This window comes from Benincasa hispida, chromosome 5 (assembly GCF_027475165.1).
Source record: "Benincasa hispida cultivar pf3 chromosome 5, pf3_genome.v1.1, whole genome shotgun sequence".
NCBI lineage: Eukaryota > Viridiplantae > Streptophyta > Magnoliopsida > Cucurbitales > Cucurbitaceae > Benincasa > Benincasa hispida.
Window position 1 is genome coordinate 8,453,158 of NC_143482.1, and position 25,171 is coordinate 8,478,328.

Sequence of the window (25,171 nt, forward strand, 5' to 3'; positions counted from 1 at the left end):
CGCTCCTCATGTCAGCACATGAACGAATCAGGATCACTTTGTTTGTAGCACTTTACAACAAATTATAACAACTACAGAGTGAGCCGCATCTAATGGTATTACCAAAATAAGGTACCCAGCCTTATTCGTACACGGTAGACCATTTTGGCTATTTACTAAACTTGATCCACTCTTATGTCTCCACATAAAGTTCATGTATTCAAACAATAGCCATGGATCTTTAGTTTATTGGACTTAGACTTTACAAGTGCAATTCACATATTCAATAACAGTTTCATTGAATAAACGTCAATAACATCTTTATTGATAATAAAATATGTTTAACATTACAAACTGCGAGTTTTATGACATACAACCAAACAATGAAAAGTTGGGACTTGTAAAATTTATAAAATGGTTACCAAACAAATAACTTTGGTCATATTCTAACCATAAGGTTATTCTCCATGTTGTCGTTATTGACATATCATAAAAATGGTAGATCAATAAGCAGAGGAACAAATGAGGGCTATAAAGTTATTCTAACAGATATTATTGTTATTGATCAATCTACCCTAAAGCGATAACTCCAACAGTATTCCAAACATAAGTTTATATCCATGTTATCGTCATCAAGAAACTAATGGAAACAATAAATCGATAGCACAAGAGTGAATGGAGTTATAAAATTATTAAAACGGGCACAACCATTATTGATCGATGCATCCGTAAAGCGATATATTATGATGTTAAAGATGGAAAGTCGGCATAAAGTACTTTTATGAAGGAAGTGGGTCCCATTGCAAATTCAAACATAATAGAATTGAGCACCCTCTAGACCTCAACCAATTTACAAGATTTGATTACATATGAGAAGGTGGGCCACGATTAATTACCATGAACATGTAAAAAAATAAAAACAATCGGATGGGGCCCACTAATCAAATGGCGATTGATTTACCCCGTGGCCTTATTTTCCGGCTCGCTCGTTGTTTGGGAACTAAAATGGAGGCACAGGTGCTTTGCCTGAGATTCTCACCAGTTCCACCATTGCTCTCTACTTCCTCAATCTTACCAAAGCTTTGGACTTCTCGTTTTTTGAAGCACTATTCATCTGGTCCTGGTTAGCCCTCTTACAGCTTCTTCAATGACTCTTCAGGTACAGATTTTCATCGTAACTTCTCATTTTGGTGACGGTTTGATGGTCAGTTTTACGGAGGAGCTTAAGCAAGGAAGAGCCGCTTATTGATGGGCTTCCTAAAGAGTATTACGATGATGTATGAGGATATTTGAATTTAGCTACCCCCTAATTTACTTTTTTGCTTGGTTGAATTTGTACTTCGTTATCTGTTTGTTCTTGCTTGCAATTTGTGTCTGTTATTTGGTATTTTCTATTTTCTGGTACTGGGGCAAAAGCACAAACTCTTACAGGGTTGACAATGATCGATTTTCCTTGTGACACATACCTATTGTCTAGACCCTACTGATGAACCACTTTCGAACATAAATAAAAGACAATCGCTATACTTGGCGATTTTAGGGGAAATTTTCTGTTCTACCAAATTTTTTGTTTTGTTAAAATGCCACTCCTTAAGTTTGTGACCATGAGAACGATGAAGAGCAATGGAGCAGGGAGAATGAGAGGGAGAGACAGCGTAGTTGCAGTATAGGAAAACGAGTTTAAAGGTTATTTTACAAAGCTGACAGATGCAAATTATGTTTGATCTCATTAATTTTGAGGGTGAGTAGATTTCATCAGGGTAGTTGAAACAGTGTGATAACCATTGGAGGGAATCAACACGTTTTCCTTAATTAACTGATCATCAGAAAGGAAATATGTTGTTCAAAGAATTGTAGTTAGCATTTTGGTTAAAAGGAAGTGATTAATATGTATTTCTAATCATTTCACACTATTCTCTGACAGAAATTTGTTAATTAAACACTAATACCAAAGTATAATATGTGCTGCCATGGACGACCTAGAAGAAAAGATGCCTCTTCGACTGAGAAATGGATGAATTGGACATCCATACTTTGTCGCTGGAAAATATTAGGCTGGGTGAGAATAATGATGTATTTGTTGTGGAAGCTCCAAAACTCTGGCATTTTTTCAGTCAAAATCAGCATCATTAGCCCTCTATGAAGAGAGAAGAATTTTGGCCCTGGACTTTTGCAACTTGATCTGAGAAGAATTATGTCCTGAAAAGGTTAAAATTTTCCTGTGTACAGCAGCTCTTAGTAGCATCAGTACCGTTGATGAAGTTCAAAGAGCGAATCCTTATTCAACTTTTTTTTTGATAGGAAACGAGAAGACATTCAAAAAAAGGGAAAAGAGGAAAACAGCCTAAGGGCAAGGGGTAGAGGGAACCCCTCCCCAAGGAACTAACAAAGGAGAGTCTTCCAATTGTTAAAAATCATCGAAAGACTGTAATTACAAAAGAATTTCGTGTGATTTGTGCACCACCAAGAGGCTGTAAGTTGAACAAAAGCCCAAAAAGAGTCAAAAGAAACTAACTTATCTTAAAAAATTCTACTATTCCTCTCTTTCCATATGCACCATAAGAGGGATCTCAAGGCACAATTCTACAAAACTTTTCCCTTCCCGCTGAAAGGCACCACTACCAATTCCTTCAAGGAGCCAGTCATCAACTTTGTTAGGGAGGCAACTCATCATCCCAAAAATGCTAAACAAGAGAGACCACCCATCGTAAACAAAATCACAGTGCATGAATAAATGATCCAAAGTTTCCTCATTTTTGAAGCACATACAACAGATAGAAGGAGAAAGAGAGCTGTTTTTTAGCTTCCTTTGCAGGAAGTCATGGGTGTTTAAACTCCTATACGCCAGAGACCAAAAGAAAAACTTAACTTTCTAGGGAATTTGATAGGAAACTGATCTTTTAAAACGTATTTATTGATTAAGTGTGATGGCACGATCGTATAACGTAACAGCTAAACGATGGACTTGTACTTTATTAAACGATGAGTGTCAATCAACAACTACAAGATCGCTTACTCTTGCTACGCGATCGCTTACAAATACTAAATGATCGTTTACATTCACTACACGATCACTTACAAACTCAACATGATCGCTTATCAACACTACACGATCGCTTACTAACACTACGCGATCGCTTACACACACTATGTGATTGCTTACCGCAACTACACAATCACTGAGGCACTTCTACACGATCGCTTAGTAGATGAGGTAGGTGAAGAGAGGCATTCCCCGACTGTTTCTACACGATAGGCTAACCCGAACTCCCACCCTCGAGAGCTCACTACCCTCACTCCAGATATTCAATCTTCAATGCCTTCTCTTTCCGTTTCTTTCTTCTTTTAAACCCCAACTTCTCCCAACAAAATTGAAAGTAGTTTAGCTGTGGTCCCTAACCTCCTTAACCGACTCAACCGCCAATTTTCCCATATTTCCTCTATTCTTCCTTCTTTGATATTGCAGTATAATTGGAGGCCTATCAGAATTCTCAACTTCCTAACTTTCTAGGGAATTTTCAACTTCCAAACAAGACTAAGGGGGTCGAGACTGAAGGGGACGACTTAGCCAGATGAAGGAAGGTAGTCTTCGTAGTAAACTTCCCGAGGCATCAATCTTCCACTTGGGGCTATCACACCTCCCTTGCGGCATCCAAGAGTGAAGGACCTACAGAAGGTACGTTGGCTCACTCACTTTCTATCGAAAAAGCTTCTCCTCAGGCGCAAATCCCATGATTAGTTAGCTAAGCACCAACAATCAACCACTCTAGCCTCCTTTTTGGAGGAGATGGAATAGATGTTAGGAAACCTCAGAGCAAGAGGTTGGGGGTCACACCAGTCTTCCCAAAAGCAAATGGATTTACCGTTACCCATCACGAACTTTGTGAAATTAATAAACGTTTCTTTATGTTTTAAAATTCCGGCCCAGATTGTATGATTTTCCTCTTCTTAGGTTGCTTAGTAAACCACCCTCAAGCATCCAAGCCATAGATCGCACCGATAACACGTCTCCAAAGGGCGTTCTCTTCGTGATAGAATCTCCACAACAATTTCAAAGGAGGGTGGTATTTTTCTGTCTAAACGAGCCAATTCCAAGCCCACCAAAAATCGTAGGAAGCGTGGCCAACCTCCATTTGACAAGGTGGGAGGTCGGATTGCAGGCGCCACCATTCCAAATGACGTTTCTCATAAGCTTCTCCAAATTATTGATAGTACCAACTGACGCCTGCAATAAAGAGAGGAAATAGCAAGGGAGACTCTTAGGGACCGACTGAGCAAGGGCCAACCTTCCACCTTTAGAGTGGGAGATCCCTTTCCATTTATCAATCTTCATTTAAAATTTTTCCTCTAGGCTCTTCCACTCCTCTTGCACCCTAAGATTTCCACCGATAGGGAAGCCCAAGTACACGAAATGGAGAGTTTCCAATACAACCCAACCTCAAAGCAATAGCCTCCAAATCCCCTCTATCTAGATTAATACCAATAATGGCAATTTTGGAGGATTTAAAGTAAGACCAGAGCCAAGGAGGAAGAGATTAATCACAACCCGCCATTTCATAAGATTATTTTCTTTCCACGAACAAAAGAGGAGGGTGTCGTCAACATATTGAAGGTGGGTCAGGTCTAAAGGCATATCACCAAAGGAGAAACCAGTGATAATCTTTCTTTCATTACAATAATGGACGAGCCTATTAAGGGCATCCCCAACAATCATGAAGAGAAACGAGGCAAGGGGGTCTCCTTGGCGTAATCCCCTCTTGGCGAGGACCTTACCCCTGGGTCTTCCATCGACAATAATAGAAAAATTGGTATAGGATAGGCAGCCCCAAATCCACTTTCTCCACCGTCTCCCAAACCTTTTGAGCTTCAGGACCGTATCAAGGAACCTCCAATTTACTTTGTTATAAGCCTTTTCCAAGTTCAACTTCAAAAGAGTCTCTCTCTTCCCATAGGACTGCCATTCCTGAATGGATTCAGAGGCAATCAAAATAGCATCACGGATTTGGCGCCCCTCAACAAGGGTAACCTGAGACTCATACACGGTGGAAGGGAAAATTCTTTCCAATCTGTTAGCAAGCAACTTGGAGATGATCTTGTACAGGGAAGTGACTAAACTGATAGGTCTGAAATCACACAGCCTCGAGGCCTTCTTGTTTTTGGAAATAAGACAAATATAAGACTCGTTGCACCTCTTGTTGCTAATAGCATTCTTAAAAAACTCTTGGAACACCCCAGTTATTGTTAAAAGATTCTGAAGTTATTGAATTGCAGCAGCTTATTCAAAGCTTGGATGGAAAGAAGGTAGAAGCTTGTGATGATTCTCGCATTTGGGCATTGGATTCTTTAGGAAGATATTCAGTAGAATTGTTGTCAAAATTCTTGGCTGCTTCGGAGTCCATCAATAAAGAATTATATAAAGGCTTGTGGAAGACTAGCAGCCAAAAAAGAATTAATATTCTTATTTGGGTGATGATCTTTGGAACGTTAAATTGCTCTTCCGTTCTTCAAAGGAAGATGCCATTACATTGTTTATCTCCATCAATTTGCCCTCTTTGTCAAGCTGCAAGTGAAGATCTTCAGCATTTATTTTTTAATTGTAGATTCTCCTCAGCATGTTGGCAGAAATTATTTGATATTTTTCAGATTTATTGGGTGTTCAGTGGCTGTTTCAAGGAGAATGTTGTCCAGATTTTGGGAGGTCCTAAGTTGAAGACTCAAGCTTACTTTACTTTGGGTAAATGCAGCGAAGGTAATGCTTGCTGAAATTTGGTTTGAAAGGAACTAACGAGTCTTTCATTAAAAATCCTGGTGTAACACCAGTAGTTGAATTCAAGAATGTAAGTTTTATTATTTCAAAATGAAGGACTCAGCCCAATTTTATAGTTACAAGCTGACCTAAATTCTACCGGTTAGTAACAGAAATTTAAAAGACAAACTGAGAACAACTTACTAAATGATTACATCAAATCCTTAGAGTGGATTAGCCGATTTGAAGTTGCAAAGCTTAATGCATCTACTTGGTGCTCTGTTTTCAAGCCATTTTCAAGCTTTTCGGTGCAAAACATCTGTTTAAATTGGAGAGCTTTCATCTTCCTACATTAGAGTCTTCTTTTTATCTTATCTTATTTGGTTCATGCTTTCAGCTTGTACTTTAGTATGTATCTTCTTAAGTTGAGAATTGTCTCTTTAAATTACTTCAATATTGGGATATGATGCAGACGCTAAAGATGTGTCAGCCTAGTTGAGATATCCGGGTGTGCTTGTTGATCCCCTCGTCTTCTAGTTTGTATAAACTATTATGTCTTTTTGTACTTTGAATTAGCCTCTTTTCATTATATCAATGAAAAGTTTTGTTTCCTTAAAAAAAGGGGGGGGGGGGGGGGGGGGGGGGGGGGAAAGAAAAAGAAAAAAGAAACACCCAAATTAAATTATCCTTCAAGATGCTCCAAGATTTTTTATGAAACTCGCTTGTCATTCCGTTAGGACCAAGGGACTTGAGATTTCCCATTCAAACACTGCATCTTTGACCTTTTTCTCTTCGAACGGAGCTTCAAGAGAAGAGGACTCTTGGAGACTTAGAGACTTTCAATCAGGGCCTTCAAAAGTGAACGGTTGGGAAGTCTTAGATCCGTAAAGCTTAGAGTAAAACTCTAGAATTTCACCCACAATTTCCTCTTTGTTAAGAAGGATTCTATCGTCTTTACTTTCAAGGGCCGAAATAGTATTCTTGCTTTTCCTCGAAGAGACCCATCTATGAAAAAATTAAGAATTTTCCTCACCATCTCGAACCATTGGTTTGTGCTTTTTGGGCCACATCCTCTATTCTTTGATGATGGTCTCTTGAAGAGCCATCTTACAATGCTCTCTTTCATTAGCCTGGTTGATAGAGAGGGCCCTCGAGTCTTCTATCAAGTCCCAAGAAATGATCTTATCCAGCAAGGCTTTGTTGGGAGAAAAGACATTCCCAAAGGTTTCCTTATTCTAGCTTGTTAGAATGAATTTCAACCCCTTTAGTTTCTCCATGAAAGCAAAGATTGGCCACCCATTGACTTTAATATTTGCCCACTAGCCTTCTAGATTCTTAATGAAGAGATGATGCTCCAACCAAACATTCTTGAATCTAAAGGAAGTAGAACCCCATGAGTGTGCACTTCGGAAGTTACTCTAGGAAGTCGGTTTGCCTTAACCTCTTTGTAATAGTCAACCCAAGACTTGGAAAGAAGGAAGTGATCAATCTTGGAAGCTGGCGGTATAATTCCTGTCCTAGACCAAGAGAAGGAACCATTTTGAAGAGGAATATCGACAAGATCCAACTCCTCAATAATGCTATTAAATATATTCATGCTTCTAGTTGTGGGACCCTCTGAGCTTTTCTCAGCCATCCATCTAGCAACATTAAAGTCCCCACCAATGCATCACCAACCACTAAAGCGCCCGTACAAACCCGACAGCTCATGCCAAAAAGTGTCTTTATTTTTATGAGAAGAGGGGTCGTTCACACCCGTGATCCAACCGTAATAATCGACATTAGTTCTACAAAAGATGGAGAGAGAGAGAATTGACTTTGAATTGAATCAATCATAGTGATATTTTCTTCCTTCCACATAATCACAATTCCACCAGTAGAGCCATTAGTGTCAAGGGCCACCCAACCAATGTGACGATTGTTCCACACGGACTTTATCAGCTCCCTATTGGGCTTACTAAGTTTAGACTCTTGAATAATCACAACGTCTGGATTGTACTTCACCAAAATATCCTTCACCAGCACTCTTTTGGGTCGAGCGTTAAGACCCCTGACATTCTAGGAAAGAACTAACATGGAGAACCAGTGTGGCCCTTTGAGCTACCCCCCCTCGATTGATTGGCCGGATACATAAATTGTGCTCTAAAAGAGCCTCCACAACATCTTTGCTAAGAGGGAATGGCTTTTGAGATGAGACGACCGATCGAAGCTCAGTTTCACTCTCAATTTCGGTTGAGATTCCACATTGATCCATAATAAGGGGAGGGGGATCGATCACCACTAAATGATTCTCCTCCAAATCGTCTCCTGACTCAATTTCGGTATGAAACACATTCTGGAAGTCCGAAGGGATATCCGAGGAGGTTTCATCTAAGGGTGTAAAGTGGTTATCAGAGGTTAGCTCCCTGGGCTCAAGATAGAGGCATCAGATATGTGTACAAGGTCTGCTTCGTCTAGGGCACACTTCGTCATTTTGGGAGAAGAGGTGCCTACATCCGTCAAACAGATCGTCCCTTGTTTAAACAAAAAATATGCACTTGGTTTTTCTCAGTGAATTTAATTCCTTTAACCCTTTGGGCTTTTGAGGTTGGTCTGTTATCCATCTCGACTCCATCATGTTGATTCGACTCTGGAATTATAATTCCTTTTTGACTTGGCCCATTAGGAGATCCATCACGAGGCCTAAGACCTCATCCTGAAGAGTCGCCTTCCCTTTATCTTTCTTTTCCGTGGCCAGTGAGACGAGGCCCAGTTTCCCACTAATCACTTTCGGCACCATATTTGAAAGAGCCACATTGTCACACGACCCCTGCTCTTTTAGGAGGAATTTAGGCATTTCAGTAATGATTACCTCACCATACAATTTTTCAGCATAGGAGAAGTCACATCAATCGACAGGCAAGTGTCAAATCTTTCCACGCACCACACATCAATGGAGTTCAGGTCCAACACATCAGGACCTCTGTAGAACTTGTCTGCTTGCTCCGATGAGAAAGAACCGTGGATTCCAGTAACTTTGTTGATAAGGAGGTTGGCGTCTTGGTAGGTCATCACCTGTACAAGGAATTTTTCAGACCCGTTAACTAGATTGAATTTGGTCGGAATAAAGCCACAATAATTTTCTTTCACTTTAATAGCCACTTCCAAACAATCAATGAGGCTTGAGGCTCTGATACCATGTAGAAATTAGAGGAATAGACATATTAGTCTCCTCTTTTTCTTATTCAATATGTGTAGATTAGGTCTTCTTATATAGGAGAAAGACCTTTTACAAATATGGAAAAAATAAAGATAATAAAGGAAAAAGATAGAATAAAGACAACAAAGGAAAAAAAATTATTCATATACAAATATAGAAATTCCAACAATATTACACCTGCATCAACCTTCTCCTTTATGAAATGCTTGTCAACTTCAATATGCTTTGTCTTATCATGTAAAACTGTATTATGAGTTATAGCAATGGCAGTCTTGTTATCACAATAAACTTGTGTAGGTACTCCTGGCTACTACATTTTGTTTTTTACTAAGCCGTGTAACTAAATTTCCCCCAACAAACGAAAGGTGATGGATTTGAGAAAGGTGATGGAAGGGCAGTAGAGAGGGGGAAGAAACTGATGGATAGTTCGTCTAGGTTGGCCAGATTGGGGCAAGAGGAAGAAGTGAATTTTGTGCTAGGAACAAGGATTTTTTTTTTTTTGGGAAATGAGATAGAAAGTTTATGTGGAGAGTGTTTTAAGTTGGCCAGGTCTGGTAAAAAAGAGGGTGTGGTCGATTTAGAAATGAGTGGGAGGTATTGGGTCGATGGGTCGGTCAAGTTTGGGGGAGGTGGATCGGGTGGGGCTGGGAGACCAACAAAATGGGCGGGGTAACATTTTGTGAAGAAGTAATGGGTAAATCTCTTGATGTGGTCAAGAGTGGGCCTAGATGAAATGGGTTTTGAGAAGGGTCAAGCATGGCCCCAAGTGCAGTGGACTTTGGGGGATATTTAGGTGGTCCTGTAGGGGGATTTGTGGGTGGGCCTATTGGTGAGGATAGAGGGTGGGTGTGGGAAGGATGGGGGGAAGACGGTAGCTCAGGAGAAAAGTAAGCGTTAGGTGCCTGTGACGCAGACCTATCAGAGGCTGAAGGATATGGTCCAAGGACTCCTCTTTGCAAGTTCTCAGAGGTATTGGGGAGGTCACAAACAATTGGTACATTGCCAGCCGGTGGGTGGGTGCCATGGATTCCGGCGAAAAGACCCAAGAAATGGTGCTGCAAAAGAAGGCTTTGATTTGAACCGTAATTGGTGAGGACGAGGGGGAAGGGATCCCCACTTCGGCAGGAATGAAGCCGACAACAGTTCTAGTCTTGAGGGTGTTTTTTTGGCCACTTCGGCAAAACCCTGCATGCATCACCAATGAATTTGAAGGTATGATCATCCTGTTGGTTTAGTGGTAAATTTCTTATTCGAATCCAACCGCCATAGCACGGAACAACTAGTCTATCATTTGCTTCCCTGCTATTCCAAGGGGAGAGTTTTAGAGAGAAAGGGCCCACTTTGTACCAACCTTAAAGGCTCCAAGGGTCAGAGCTTGTTCCTCACTTTCGCAACGGAGGAGGGGCACGGTCGGCTTGAAAAGGGTTTACAACACAAAAGTCACAAACATGTATCTTCAATGCACGCATAATGTTATACCAGTCATCATGGAAACAGGCTTTTCACAATAATGGCTGTATAAAAATGGATTGTGGCATGGGCATTATCCGTCTTTGGTTTAGGTGTTTGTGACGTGCTACACTTTGGCACTACGGTGTTTTGGCCATTTTTGTAAGAAGGGTGGGCCATAGGGGGTTTTCTGGTAGATGGGGCATTAATGGTTGGCGGAAGCGAGCCATTCTTTCCTTTGTTGGAGAAGGATAGCAATAAAGAATAAAAAGCTTTCCAGCCTCTTCTTTCTTCACCAATAGGAATAAGGATCAACAAGGACCCCCTTGTTGTCAAGTCATGCAAGCTCCACCAGTGTACCCCTTCTGTTTAGGGTTTTTTCAATCCATATGGTTTGATCATCAACATGGAGCTCTTTAAAGATTTTTTGGTTCAAAGGTGTGTTCAGCAGAGAGGAGATCTTTGTGATCCAATCTAGAGTGGACCAGTGGGGGGAGAGGAAGAAGGCAAGATCTTTTGTGGTTTTGGTCAAGCGAAAGTGAGAGGCATGGTGTCTAACGTCGGATTCTATGGAGAAGACTTTCCAGTCGATGGTCATGGATGAAGGGAGCATTATGGTGAGAGGAAGCTGTTGAAGTGGTTAGATGAGACTTGGCCACCGGCGGAGGAGGGTTGTAAGGAGGAGAGATAGCAGAGAGTAAAACGTACCCATCTTTTGCAACTCTTCTTCAGCCTCTTGCAAATGTCTCTGGCTTCTAGATCCTCTTCTCCAAAATCTTGAATTCCTGCAAAAAGATCTTAGACCACCAATCATGCTCCATCTACCACCCTAAAAGGGTAAGTTCTCATTTGGAAATCCTCCTTGAGAAGATTAGCAGTTTAGATATACTGCAAAGGAGAATTTCTTCATCCGTGCTCTCTCCAAATTGGTGCTTTTTATGAAAATTGCAAATGAATTCTAGATCCTTTTAATTCACTATGGCCAAGCTTCTAAATTTTGGAACATATTGTTTTCCTCTTTTGGGTTGTCTTATACTTTTGATCTCACAGTGGCCAGCGATGTCTTATTTCCTTAGACAAGGCAAAAATTCTTTGGCTCCACGTTATTGGAAATTTTCTCTGGTGTACATGGATAGAAATAAATCACATTTTCTTAGAAAAAGATAAGAGATTTTTTAATCTTTTGTGGACATCATCCTTTTTGTTTCATTTTCTCAGAGTAGGCTTAGCAAAGCTTTACATACTGGCTAATTAGAAGGCCTTCTTGTAGCCTCATTTAGCTGGGTTGGCTTTCCTCCCCTTTTCTATTTTTCGTCAATGGAATAACATGTTTGTGTTGTTTTTTTGTTTCGTTTCGTTTCTTAAAGTTAAAATATAAAGGAAAAAGGTTAAAAATCATATATTAACCTGTTCTACATTAGGAATGGCAAGCCCGGCAAAGAGAGAAGACAAAGGAGTTACATCGAAGGCGTCAAGAGGAAGATGAAGAAGAGGACAGAAAGGTAGAAGAATATCGTGAAATTGGGATGCGTCTGAAAGGATTTCCAGAAGAAGATGTCAGAAAAGCTCGAAAACTGGTTTCAAGCTTTATTAGAGCTGCTGAAGAAGTTGAAGAGGTAATCAACGATTAGCAGTAGATTTTATGCTGCTTTTAATCATTAACTTGATAACTTGATCTTTCAAAAAACAAGGTGTTATCTTCAATTCAGCATGAAGTTTTCTTGTTCTTTCTTATGGACAATCTTTTGTGGCAATGCCCTAAAAGGTGCTCTTCAGCAAACGCAAACCATGATTTCCCCTATTATATTATTATTTTTTTTATAAGAAACAAGAGTATGCAGTCAGCAACAAAGCAAAGAAGACAGCCTAAGGGCTGGGGGATGAGATAGCCCCCACCCAAGAGAAGCTACTTATAAACAACCTTCCAGTCCAGATGTGTACCCTCAGGATGGATCCATGGCTGCGGAGATCTCCCCTCAAAGATGTATACCCTCGACTTTGTACACTCTCCAAATAATAACTATCCATCACATGATCTATGGGACTCGAGACAGGGTTAGTCTTTATGCTTTAGGAGAAACCTTAAGGATGACGAATTTGAGGAATGGATGGAACTTATGGATTGCCTCAATGGGTTCCATATCAATTCAACCAAGGACAAACGGTTTTGGCAGCTGGCCACTAAAGTTACATTCTCCTCTAAATCCCTATCTTTGGACTTGGGATCTAAACCAACCTCCTACAGATCCTTTTCACGAGTCTATTTGGGAGGATTCTTACCCCAAAAAGGTCAAATTCTTCCTCTGGGAAATTAGCCATAATGCCATCAACACTTGTGATAGGGTTCAAAGGAAATATCCACACATGGTTCAATCTCCACATTGCTGCATCATCTGCAAATCTGAATCTGACTCTCCTAGCCACCTCTTCATCAACTGTCACTTTGCTGACAGGTTTTGGAAGGAGATTTTCTCCTCTTTTGGATGGCACACTGCTCTGCCAAATGACATCATCAATCTTCTCTCTTACACACTCAACAGATCCCCTTTTCTAACGAGAAGTGGATGCACCTAATTCGTGTTTTCTTATAGATTACATGGAAGGAGAGAAACAATCGCGTCTTCAACGATCAGGGTTGCACTTTTGATAATCATTTTGAGCTCATTATTTTTCATGCCATGACTTGGTGCAAATCTACATCTTTCTATAGCTCTTACAATCATTCATCTCTTTTGACCAATTGGAGAAATCTTTTGTAACTCCTTTGGTCTGGATTCCGATCCCTTTTTGTCAATTTCATACATCAATGAAATTTGCTTCTTATCAAAAAAAAAAAAAAAAAGAAAAACACTTTCCAGTCCAAAAGAGTCATGTGTAAAGGGGAATTACAAAAGAATTTTCTATAGCTATGGCACCACCAAGAAGCATTAAGCTGTGCAAAATCCCCCCCCCCCCCAAAAAAAAAAAAAAATCAAAGGACCTAGACTTATCTTCAAAGTTTCTTCCATTTTGTTTCTACTAAAAACTCCACAGAAGAGCGTTCAAGGAAAACTACTATAATGTTCCAGCCTTGTTCTTAAAATTCCATCCCCTCAAGCCTCAATGAATGGAATTATCTAGGGTTGATTCCTTATTGATCAAATCTCTTTGGAGCTCCTCTTTCATTGGTTGGACAGTGTTGGATGTCATTGATTCATCAGGGGTTATTCTTATTCTTTGGAGCGAACCTGACTTTTCTATCCATGAGGTTATCCAGGGACTTTTTTCTATGTCTATTCACGTTTTTCTGGTAGATTGGGCTTCTCTTTCTGGCTCACGGCAGTCTATGGTCCTTTTGATAATTTCTTTGGTTCTGAATATTGGCAAGAACAGTATGTGTGCCTTTAATCAGTGGATCTCCGACTATCAATTGTGTGATATTCCTCTGGGAAAAAGGTTGTTTTACTTGGTCCAGTTCTAGCCCTACTTGGTACCTATCTTTGTTGGATCATTTCCTTCTTATAGAAAATTGTTTACGTAAATTGGATTTAGTTACACTTAAACGCCTTGATCACATCTGACCACTTCCCCTTGACCCTCTTCTCTGGTAGCATTGACTGGGGTCCTTGGTCTTTCTGTTTTGAAAACTTTTGGCTTCAGGTTCCTTCTTTTTGTGCTTTAGTGGAAGATTGGTGGATCCATTACCCTATTATTGATTGTCCTGGTCACAGATTGCTAATGACATTGCAAGGTTTGAAATCTTTTATTCTAATTGGAGCAATACTCAATATCTTGAGGCTTCCAAATTACCTTCTCTTGTGACACATCTATCTTAATTGGATGATTTGTCCATGAGGAATAAATCAATGGCCGTTGTTTACTTCGTGATCAGATTGAAAGTGACTGTACAAGAACATATTCATTGGCAGTAACGCACATAAGCATATGTGGTTTTTTTAGGGTGATGAAAATACCTAATTTTTCCATCTAATAGTTGCTGTCCATCGCTGCAAGACTTGATAGTTGAAGTCCTTTCCAAGAACGGTACTAACCTGTTGACAGCGTAGGAAATTGAGGTTGAATTTCTGGCATTCTATTTGACATTATTCACCAAGCATGGCAACGCTTTCTTCCAACCAACCTAAAGTGGAGTCCTATTAATTCTACCCAAGCTAGTAATCTTGGACGCTTCTTTATTGAGGATGAGGTTGTTTTGGCTGTCTCCTCTCTTGGTACTAGCAAATCCCTTGATCCCCCAATGGTTTCACCGCTGAGTTTTGTAAGTTTTTCTGGTCAATGATTAAATTTGACATTATGTTTTTGATACAAGACTTCTTTACCTACAAAGTTATTAATGTTAAGTTGAATGAGACTTATATTTATCTTATACCAAAGAAGGTTGACTCTCAATCTGTATCGGGATTTTCGGCCGATTAGAAGATTGTTGCTCGGGTTCTTTCGAATCCGCCTAAGGAAGTTCTTCCTCATACTATTGCTGCTAATTAGCTTGCTTTTGTGGCTAATAAACAAATTCTTGATGCCTCCTTAATGGCTAATGAGCTCGTTGATGATTGGTCTTTTCTAATTAGGCGAGGGTGGTCCTAAAGTTTGATTTGGGAAAGGCTTTCGATATGGTTGATTAGGACTTTCTTGACTCTGTGGTTCAGGTAGAAGGTTTTGGTACACTGGGGTGAACTTGGATCAAAGGTTGCATCTCTAGCCTCGATTACTTCATCATTATTAATGGTCATCCACGTGGGAGATCATTCCAACCCGTGGTATCAGAAAGTGAGATCATTCCAACCTGTGGTATCGAATGTCCCTTTGGGGACATCTGATAAAATTGGAACGCAATGAGATCCTCTTCCCCTTTCCTATTTATTTTAATTGTTGACTGTCTAAGTTGTCCTCTTTACTCTTCTTACTTGTGGCTAAGCATGACTTTTCCGATTGTCTTTGGCCTTATTCTATCGCTCGGGGCTCCTTAAAAGATCCTTGGAGGTTTATTTGTCAGTATATTGTGTTGGTTGCTAATCATATTCAACGTCGTCTTGGTGATGGATCTACTACTTCTTTCTGGAATGACTCATGGATTAGCTGTGGTGTTCTTTCCTCTATTTATCCTTGGGTTTTCCAACTTGCTCTTCACCAAGAGGTTATTGTGGCTAATGTGTGGATTCCACCTACAATGCTTGATTACATTTATGTTGTACTCTTACTGTTATAGTTCTAATATTAGGGATTTTTTATTATTGTAAATATCTTTGTTATATTTTCCTTTTATGGCTTTTTCTACACTTTCCTTCTTTAGTCACTTTTGTACACTTGTATACATACATATCTTTAGTGAATGGAATAAAGTATTCTGATTCTCTCAAACCTAAGAGTTTAACATGGTATCAAAGCATCAAGTTTATTAGGGTTTTGTCTCATTGAAATCTAGCCGCCACAACCATATTCGTTCCGATCGACGGAGGCAGACTCATCGCCATTAGGGTTTTAGTATAGTTTTTCTGTCAGCACCGTCACAGCTCATCGTCGGCCGCTTTCCACCGTTCTTGGTTTGCCGTCGTGGGTCTTTTACTTGTCCATGATTTGCCTTGTCGTTCGTGTTTTGTCTGTGGTTCATGGAGCTTTGCAACCAGATCGCACCACCTCAAGTTGTCGTTTTTAGATCTGCCGTTTGACTTGCAGTTGTGCGTCCACTGTGGGTCTCTGCTATGCCCGACCCTTGCTCCAGTTCACACGCACCACGATCCGAAGCTCACGCCCATGATCCGTCACCGTTGACCAGTTTCGTTGTTCGCTTCCTCTCAGATCAGGCTGTCATTGCCGCTGCACATACTTCTAGACTCACCTCTGCAGAACTTCTCCGTCCAGACCAGCACCGCCTAGTTCATCTGACTCTATTTCAGCTCCCACGGATCTATTCCAGATTCATTCACCCATCTGTGTTGACGTAAAGCAGCATTCGTGAAGGTTGTGAAGTTTCAAAGCGTGAAAATTGTGAAATTACAGATCTGTTTTGGTTTGTATTTTGGTTAAATTTGTTTCAACTGGTCTGGTTCATTTTCAGCTTTGTTGGGTTCAGTCAGACCGGTTTGGCAAGACCAATTTCGGTTCAGTCAGCCAGCGGAATGAGGGTCCTTATCTCACGCCCATAACCTTACTAAGTGGGAGATTTCTGAATGAGGATCCTTATCTCTCAACATTTGTCTTCTATCAAACTGTGCTCCTCTTTTGATTCATGGATTTGGTCCATTGACCCCTCGGTTTTTACAGTTAAATTCCTTGTGGCAGACCATTAATGACAGAAAATTTAATTGTCTAGACACATCCCCAAATTCACTTCCTCCAGCACTCTGCAGAACACTTAAAACTTTATCGTAAGCCTTCTTATAATCTAGTTTCAAGATAAATTCCTTTTCTTTATGAGCTTTCAAGTCCCCCACATCTTCAGAAGCCACAAGGATGGCATCACAATTTTTTCTTCCTTCCACAAAAAATTGCTTGGCTATTAGCAATGGAATCTGACAGCAGTTGTCTAAGGTTTTCAGGAAGGACTTTGACAATGGCAATGATGGCAGTGAGGCTAATTGGATGAAAGTCCCCAACTCTGTTTACCTTCAACTTCTTTGGAACCAGATAAATGGAAGTCTCACTTGTTCTCTTGTTTACGACCCCTTTAGAAAAAAAATCTTGGAACACCAAGTCTGCTTTAACAATGATGTGAGAGTTGAGACTTTAAAAAACTTACTGGTCATGCCATCCGACCATGGAGATTGTGAATTGCAAGGATCATTACTGCATTTCTTATTTCAGACTCCAAAGGAGCTTTCAACCTATCTTTTAACGCCTTAGGAAAGAGACATGAATGAACTGAGGTCACTTCCGAATGAGAGGGATCCTGAGGACATGAAAGTATAGTTAAGAAATGCTTAAAAGAACTGTAAGTTACTACCTATACTAACAAGGTGCACCTTCCTTTTTGGTGGCTCAATCATAGGAACTCTAAAGTTAAGCTTGCTTGGCATGGAGCAATTCTATGTTGGGTGACCTCCTGGAAATTTTCCTAGGAAGCATGTGAGTAAGGATAAAACATGCTGAAAGGACCCGTGTTGGTTTGTAGAGACAACTTTTACCCTTAGAAGCCTTCAAGACAAACAACAATGATGTAGCTGGGTCACAGGGGATGTAGGAAAATGTCGGGACCATCAGGTGTCGAATCTTGCACTTGGGGCGTTATAGATGGTATCATAGATGAACCTCTCCCAGTAAGATGTGGTTTGGGGACAAACTAGGTGGAAGTTGGTAGATATATATCACCCCTAGTTTAGGAGGGGGATATGAATGAACCAGGTCACATCCGAATGAGAAGGATCTTGAGGACATGAAAGTATAGTTAAGAAAGGCTTAAAAGAATTGAAAGTCACTACCTATACTAACAAGGTGCACCTTTCTTTTCGATATCTCAATTATAGAAACTCCAAAATTAAGCGTGCTTAGCTTGGAACAATCCTATGTTGGGTGACCTGGAAATTTTTCTAGGAAATATGTGAGTGAAAATAAAGTATGCTGAAAGGACCCGTGTTGGTTTGAAAGGACAACTTTCACTATTAGAAGCCTTCAAAACAAGCAAGGATGATGTAGCCAGATCGTAGGGATGCAGGGGAATGTCGGGGCCATCAGGTGCCAAATCTGGATTATAAATCATGGTCTGAATCCTAGGCCTAGGACATTACACTATCCTTCCAAAAACATGGATAAGAGAGATCAATTTAAACCATCCACCGCAAATCACTGCTCCACCCTCTGTTTGTACAAATTGTTAAAAAAAAACCAACACTCCTTTCTGATGTAAGCGTCATTTCCTCCTAAATTCTCCAAGGAGGAACTTTGCAACAACCAGCATTGATAGAAAGAAGAATTCTCATCCCCCTCCTTTAGCTTTCAACTCCTGTCTCTGGTCATACAGATCCATCTCCATCATTCTAGCTTTCAACTCCTGTTTTTACACTGTTTTGTCTTCCAAAAAAAAGACCCATCTCCCCTCATCTAACACCTCTAGTTTCCTCTATTTTATTTATTTATTTTCCAATTTCCCAAAAGTATCTCTGTTTTAGTCTTCTTATTTAAAAAACAAAGTATCTCTGTTCTAGTCAATCAGATTAGCTTTCATATCCCAAATCTTCATCATGCAATAAAAATCCGACGAGCCTTCAGGAGCAAGCTCCTTCCACTGGCCTTCCACCACCTCTAGTTTCCTCTGTTTTATTTATTTATTTTCCATTTTTCCAAAAGTATCTCTGTTTTAGTCTTATTAAAAAAAAAGTATCTCTGTTCTAGTCAATCAGATTAGCTTTCATATCCCAAATCTTTATCATGCAATAAAAACCCAACGACCCTTCAGGAGCAAGCTCCTTCCATCGTCTTCCACCTTGCCATGAAAATTTGGGTGATCAGCAAACATATTCTCAAACCGAAAAAGGCAGAGAGACAAGGGAGGGGAGAGAGTGAGAGAGAGCTCCTTTTTTATTTTTTATTTTTTATTTTTTAATTTATAGCAACTAAGAGAAAAAGAAATTTATGATTTCTCAATTAAACAATTAGAGTTCACTCCTATAGCTTGCACGGTGACTTGGCTATGGTTTGAGAAATGATGGATATTGAGGGTCATTTATTGGTATATTCTTCTTGGGTATGGTTACAGTGTTCTACTCATGGGTAGTATTCATGGTGAATTTTCTTTGAATATTTCTAATTTCATATCAACTTTCACATAAAGCTCTGACAAAAGGAAAAATACTTGGATGTAGCACGGCTATATGCTCACCAATTGCCTAATCAAAAACTGCCATGTGGCAAGAAATTTTGACTTTTTCAAAACAGTTTGATTATTATTTTCTTGTCATGTGATAAATGAAGGGGGCTACAGGGTGGCTGCCCATTGCAAAAGTGGCTTAGCAACTTACTGATACTATAGTTCATCTATTTGAATGCAGAAAATTGAGGAAGCTGCTGAGAAAGGGGAACTAACAGAGCTTGTTCTATTGGTCATATGGAATCGGCTTGATTTAGCACGTCATGATGTATGTTTTTCTTCAAATTCCTTTAATTTTAATTTACTTGTTTAGTTTGGAGGGAGCCTAGTTCAATGTGCTTACTTATAACTGGCTCTTTTTTCAGGATGAAAAGGATGCAATTAGAAGTCTTGATCTGCTATATCGAAGGGTTGAGGTATGAACATTTTTTAAACTGTTTTAGACATTCCATGTTTGTTAAACACTCATTCAAATCCTCCTCCGTCACACTCAGTAGATGGAAGTTATGCAAATATAGGTCAAGGAAAATGTTCAAAACTTATCCCAGTTTATTTATTTTATTTTATTAAAGGAAACAGAATTTTTCACTGAAATGATGTATATAAAAATAAGATGACAAACCCTTCTATAACAAAGCATAAGATGTATACAGTGGACTAAAACAATCCAAATCAAAGCAGAGGAATCGAAACTGAAACGATCTCACAACTAATAAACCAAGGAAGAGATCTTCCAAAAGGTCCGACCAAACAGAGGGAAGAGATTAATCTTCAAAGCCTTGAAGAGATCTTCCAAAAAAACAAAAACTCTGCAAGGTAATCTAAAACTGTAAGAGATCAAAACAACGAAGGATAAGCTTCTAAAATGTCCAACCAAACTGAAAACCATTGATCTCAATCGAGCTATCAATCACCCACTGAAAATGAGAAGGTGAAGGTCTTCAAAGTACCCATGTAAAGCAATCTCAAAGGAGGAGACAAGCATAGAGAAGAAAACTTCCTATGCAGAGTTAAAAGCAAAACTTGTAGGCTTCAAAAGATGCTTCAAACCGAAAGACTTCTAAAAAATTGAAGAAGAAAATGACTTAAAATCAGACCCCAAAACCTCAATTAAATCTTAATTTGTGGTGACACTGCTACTTCTTAATCTTAATCTTCATACTAGCCTTGCTATTTCAGTGCTACATCCAATTCCTCCCTGCACACCAAATTGGCAAATACATTCCTCCACATTGATCTTCACCTTTGGCCCAAAACTCAAAGATCGACCAATTTGAAAGTACTTATATTTCCTTGTTTCCTATTGACTTTATACATCAAGAGGGCTTTATTCAGGCTTTCATAATCGCTATCAAACTCCATTGATGCTATCAAATCCGGTGTCAGTTGTGTCTCCCAAACTTGGCCTTTTCAGGGATCGCCATCTTCCCCATGGTAAGACCAATCTTTTGTCTTATCCTCATGGGTTTAGGCATAGAGTCGTGCAATAGTAACCAAGACCTCTTGCATCCATCACGTTCTGTGCCTGAAGCCACCAATAGGTTTTGTTGTGTTCAGTTGCTGCCCAGTCTTTCTGTTTAAGTTTTGATGTAATTAAGTTTACCGTAATCTATAAGCTTAAACTTTTGAGTCTAGTGGTGATTGAACACACATTTTGAAGCCCATAAATGAGGGAGAGAGTGAAAATATTTATATAATTAAATATACTGCAACCATAAGCTTAAGCTTTTGGGTTCAGTGATGATTTAACCCAAAATTTCAAGTCCAAAATCATAGAAGAGTAGAATTGGTTATAATTAAATTTATCATAATTCATAAGCTTAAGCTTTTGAGTTCACTGGTGATTTAACACTCAATCTCTGCCAAACAAACTCTTTCCATTCGTTATTCCAGGAAGAAAAAGAGTATTTTAGCAAGAACTCGAAGTATGTAGAGATAGATGTGCAGTAGGCATAAAATGTCCTCTCATCTCTATGATTGTTTTCGAAGTATGTAGGGGTAGAAGACCAGGAGCAGGCATTAAATGTCCTTTCTTCGCTATTTTTAGCCTACCCAGTACCTTACAACAGTCATTGGTGTTGAAGCACCAGAAGCATTGTAAGTCACTTAGAAATTTCCCTGCTTTTGGTCCACTTCCATTCCTTGTGTAAGTTCAATTCTGCTTCAAGGGGCCAGCATCAAGAGCTGCTATTTAACTGACAGTATATGTTGGATTTAAGCATGCTCCGGAAGACCGTTTTACAAAAATAAAATAGAATAAAATGAAATAAAATAAATTAAAAATCCACACACACACACATATATATACTGAAATTCAAGTAGTTCTCTTTTTAAACCAACAGTCTAGTTAATAATCTCATAAAAAATTTAGTTAGTTTCTCCATATTTCGTTTATTTTCAGTTGCTTTACAACAAATGAACAATTTAGTTGGTTTATTCTCATAAAAAGTTAGTTTCTCCATATTTCGTTAATTCCAAAATGCGTTTTTACTCTATTTTGTTGGTTGCTGTACCATAAAAGAAACCTTAATGAAATGAGAGAATCGTTACTTTTAAAGATTCATAATTCATTAAATGGAAATGTATGCCATAGCTTCAACTTGACTAGATTTTAAAATTTTAAAAGCATAATAACCAGAAGAACCGGTCAAACTCAAATGATTTTAACATTAGACCATGGCACATACTGTTTAGTACTGAAGTTCAATGTAGCTCTTTCTAGTCATAACGTTTGCACCAACTTTTTCCCTTCAACTTACCTTCAGAAAAGCCAGAATCTGGATTCTCCTAATAATTCAAGTTATTCCTTCACATTTTAGACTGAAATTCTCAAACGAGAGGCTACTCCTGCCATGAGACTCCTCAATGAACTTCTGAATATGTATGATGGTTTTGACGATGAAGGATGGTTAAAGAACTGCAGAAAACGCATGGTCGATACCTTTCCGCGGGAGGATCCATTTAGCATTCTCGTTCCAGCTGGATTCGACATCGATAAGGTATAATTTGTGCAAATATGATAGCTCAATTGGTTTGTAATGCAGATGTTGATGGAAAAAGTAAAGGAATGTCTAAACTTAGTCTATAATGTGGCTAATTCGGCTTTTGTCCTATGTTCTTTTCATGATTAGCATCAAGGACCGTTACGGCCATCTCTTGAAGTTGAAGCTGATAATACGTTGTTGAGAGTAGACTTCGTCAGAGAGGTTGATGAGTTGCTACAAGAAGTTGGAGCAGATCAGAGTGAAGTGCAAAATGGAAATGCAGATGGTTTTGATGCGGAATCTGTGGCAAGTAGGTTGAAACAACAGGAGAAACAACGTACAATAAGGTTGGTAGAAGCGCTGCTAGATTTGGCTATGAATCTGAAGTGGTAGAGTAGCAATGAGAATGAAATGGGCTGGGCGTAGATCTTAGTGGAAAAGAGAATTGTAAGATTTTTCTCTCTTTAGTATAATGATGGTTGATGGGTTGGATGGGCTGAGAATCAAATCTCTCACCTCTAGTAAAGAAGAGGTCATGTCAATCATTGAGTTAAAAGCTCACGTTACACTGAAGGAGAAAATTGAACTATAGACTTTTGGATTTAAAACAATAACGGGTATGCTACATGCTTGCATAGGTAAGTAATCCTAAAATAACCTTAATTTGTAGGGAAATTGTAGCGTATGACAGATTTTGGGGTTTAATTTTGAAAAATGATAAAACCGAAAGATAATAAAATTTATGATAGCTCACATGCACATGACCGTGAATTTCAAATCCTTGTTTTACCCTTATTTAGTTCGTAGCTTTTATTATTGATGAAACTACAAATACATAATAAGTGGAGAATCACAAACAATGGTAGGATTCTAATTATTGATGTCTTAGTACTTCACTTTCCCTCTAATCAATTCATTTGAAAAACTAATAATAACTTGATTTTCTTCAAGTAATTAACATTTCAATACATATATTATTATTATTCAGATTTTGTTTAACCACTTTTCGAATTAATCTCACTTGAATTAAATATCTAAATTTTTCTATCAAATTTATCTTTTAAATATTCATATATTATCAAATTTTAAATTTATTCAAATGTTTGAATTGTTTTTCATTATTTTATATATGTTGTCATTAAATTAATCAAATATTTTTCCATTTTAAAGTTTAAATGGTTTTGCATATGTTATTAGGTTCGTATTTCATATTTTGTTACTAATTTAGCTAACATTTTGATAATACTTAACTTGCCTTTAGTTGGTTCGTATGTTCAGAATATTAAATACAGTGCAAGTGGAGAATTTTATTAATAATCAAGAAATATATTTAGTGTAAGTGGAGAGTTTGATTAATAATCGAGAAATAAAATCAATGTAAATGAAGAGCTTGATTAATAATTAAATTAATCATATTATAATTCAATAAATCCAATTTCAAATTTGAAAATGATAACTACCTTATGAATTGATTTTTAATATTCAAATCAGATTTTGATAACTACCTTATGAATTGATTTAAAACAAACCAATATCTTCTTTATTTTCTCTCATTAATTGATTCAAATTAATCTGTTTTTATTTGATTTAACAACTTTTAAAAAATATTTAGAATTAATCAATCTTTAATTTGTTTATCACCATTTTGATTTTAATTTAAAATATGTTTTTAGATTTTACATTACTTTTTACTTTTTTTTTTTTTTTTATTATGTTAAATTCGAAATAAATTTTGTATCCTGATTAGGCTTTTAATTAATATTTTATACATATTATCATCTAATAAATTGTAAATTTCATTTAAATTTTATCATTTTTTATTTTTTTTAACCACCTTTTATTCATTATCTTCTTATTAATTATTATACCATTAATTTGTCTTTTAGTATTCACTTTTGCAATCTTGTTGTTTTTTTATATACCTCTACAACGAGTTAGACTTTTTTCATAGGTTTTGTGGTTAATGAAGTTATAAATACAATGTAATTGTTGAAGCTTAAATGAAAATGAAATTATGAATAATTGTAAATAAACGATCTTCCTTTTTTATTTTTCTCTATCAAATTATATCTGGATTTATATTTTATTATCAAATTAGATTTTATCTAATTGTTTATCGAATTAATCACAATAAACAAAAACTTCCTAATTTTTCTCTCCAATTTATATTTGAATTTATCTTTTATTATCGAAATTGATTTTATTCAACTAACTTTTGATTTGTTTAAATGTATGTTACAAATTCAATTATATCTAAATATTTTTTTTCCTTATTTTATACATATTGTTATCAAATTAATTTGAATTTTTTCCTTCATATTTTCTGTGTTTTCTAATTTTCATATAGAAACATGTAAAAATGTCTTGTTGTACTTAAAAAGAAATATATAAATGAAAATTAAACTTTAAATGTTTAAACATGTGCTTGTATATATAAATCTATATATTTTGTTTAGTATATTATCATCATCATTGTTATTAAAATAAGATAACAAAAAAAACCCTAATTCTCATCTTTTTTTAGTAACTCCTAAAATCTCTTCTCCTTCACAATCTCATGTTTGTGATGATAATTGGTTCAACAACCATTTCTTAAATTCCATCGTCTTGGTTATGTTTTGACGACCACTCTCGCCAGGTTGCCGACCTTTTTCGCTCGCACACATGTAAGATGATGAAACTCCTTAAAACTGGTTTGATGTCAAATACAATCATAGTTACAATTTCTTCAAATACTCACTTGCCAACAATTTCACTGATACAATCAACTTTGTTCTTTTTCACCTTGGTTATCATCTTCTCTCACATACATGCATTCTATAGGCAGCTGGAAGGAGTGTATTTGTGGTATTTGTGTTGTTTTTGAAACAATGTATTTTTGCATTCTCGTTTGTACTTAATTTTATTGTTTTAGGATAGCTTTGTCATTTACTAATTAATATTTTATATTATATAATTTCGTTTTGCTATTTTTATAATTTTGAAACATTTTTACCATTTTTTCAAATAAAATT

General features: G+C 37.8%; 1 protein-coding gene across 2 annotated transcripts; it reads left to right on the forward strand.

The window, feature by feature from the left end:
• The first annotated feature begins 928 nt into the window (after nt 1-928).
• Nucleotides 929-22,916, forward strand: PAC (pale cress protein (PAC)). 2 transcript variants are annotated; one of them, XM_039032542.2, is made up of 7 exons: nt 929-1,102; nt 1,189-1,256; nt 11,795-11,989; nt 19,355-19,441; nt 19,539-19,589; nt 21,993-22,172; nt 22,305-22,916. In XM_039032542.2, the coding sequence occupies exons 1-7, from the start codon at nt 985-987 to the stop codon at nt 22,548-22,550; spliced, it is 945 nt and encodes a 314-aa protein (XP_038888470.1). In that variant the 5' UTR covers nt 929-984; the 3' UTR covers nt 22,551-22,916. The 2 variants fall into 2 exon arrangements, with proteins under 2 accessions (XP_038888470.1, XP_038888471.1); XM_039032543.2 differs by lacking the exon at nt 1,189-1,256 and having other exon boundaries at nt 964-1,138.
• Nucleotides 22,917-25,171: the final 2,255 nt, after the last annotated feature.

Excerpts from the sequence above, each read along its gene's own strand:
- PAC (XM_039032542.2), top strand. The coding sequence starts at position 985 with ATGGAGGCACAGGTGCTTTGCCTGAGATTCTCACCAGTTCCACCATTG. Across the intron at positions 11,990-19,354 it reads CTGCTGAAGAAGTTGAAGAG|AAAATTGAGGAAGCTGCTGA; the intron begins GTAATCAACGAT and ends ATTTGAATGCAG. Across the intron at positions 22,173-22,304 it reads CTGGATTCGACATCGATAAG|CATCAAGGACCGTTACGGCC; the intron begins GTATAATTTGTG and ends TTTCATGATTAG.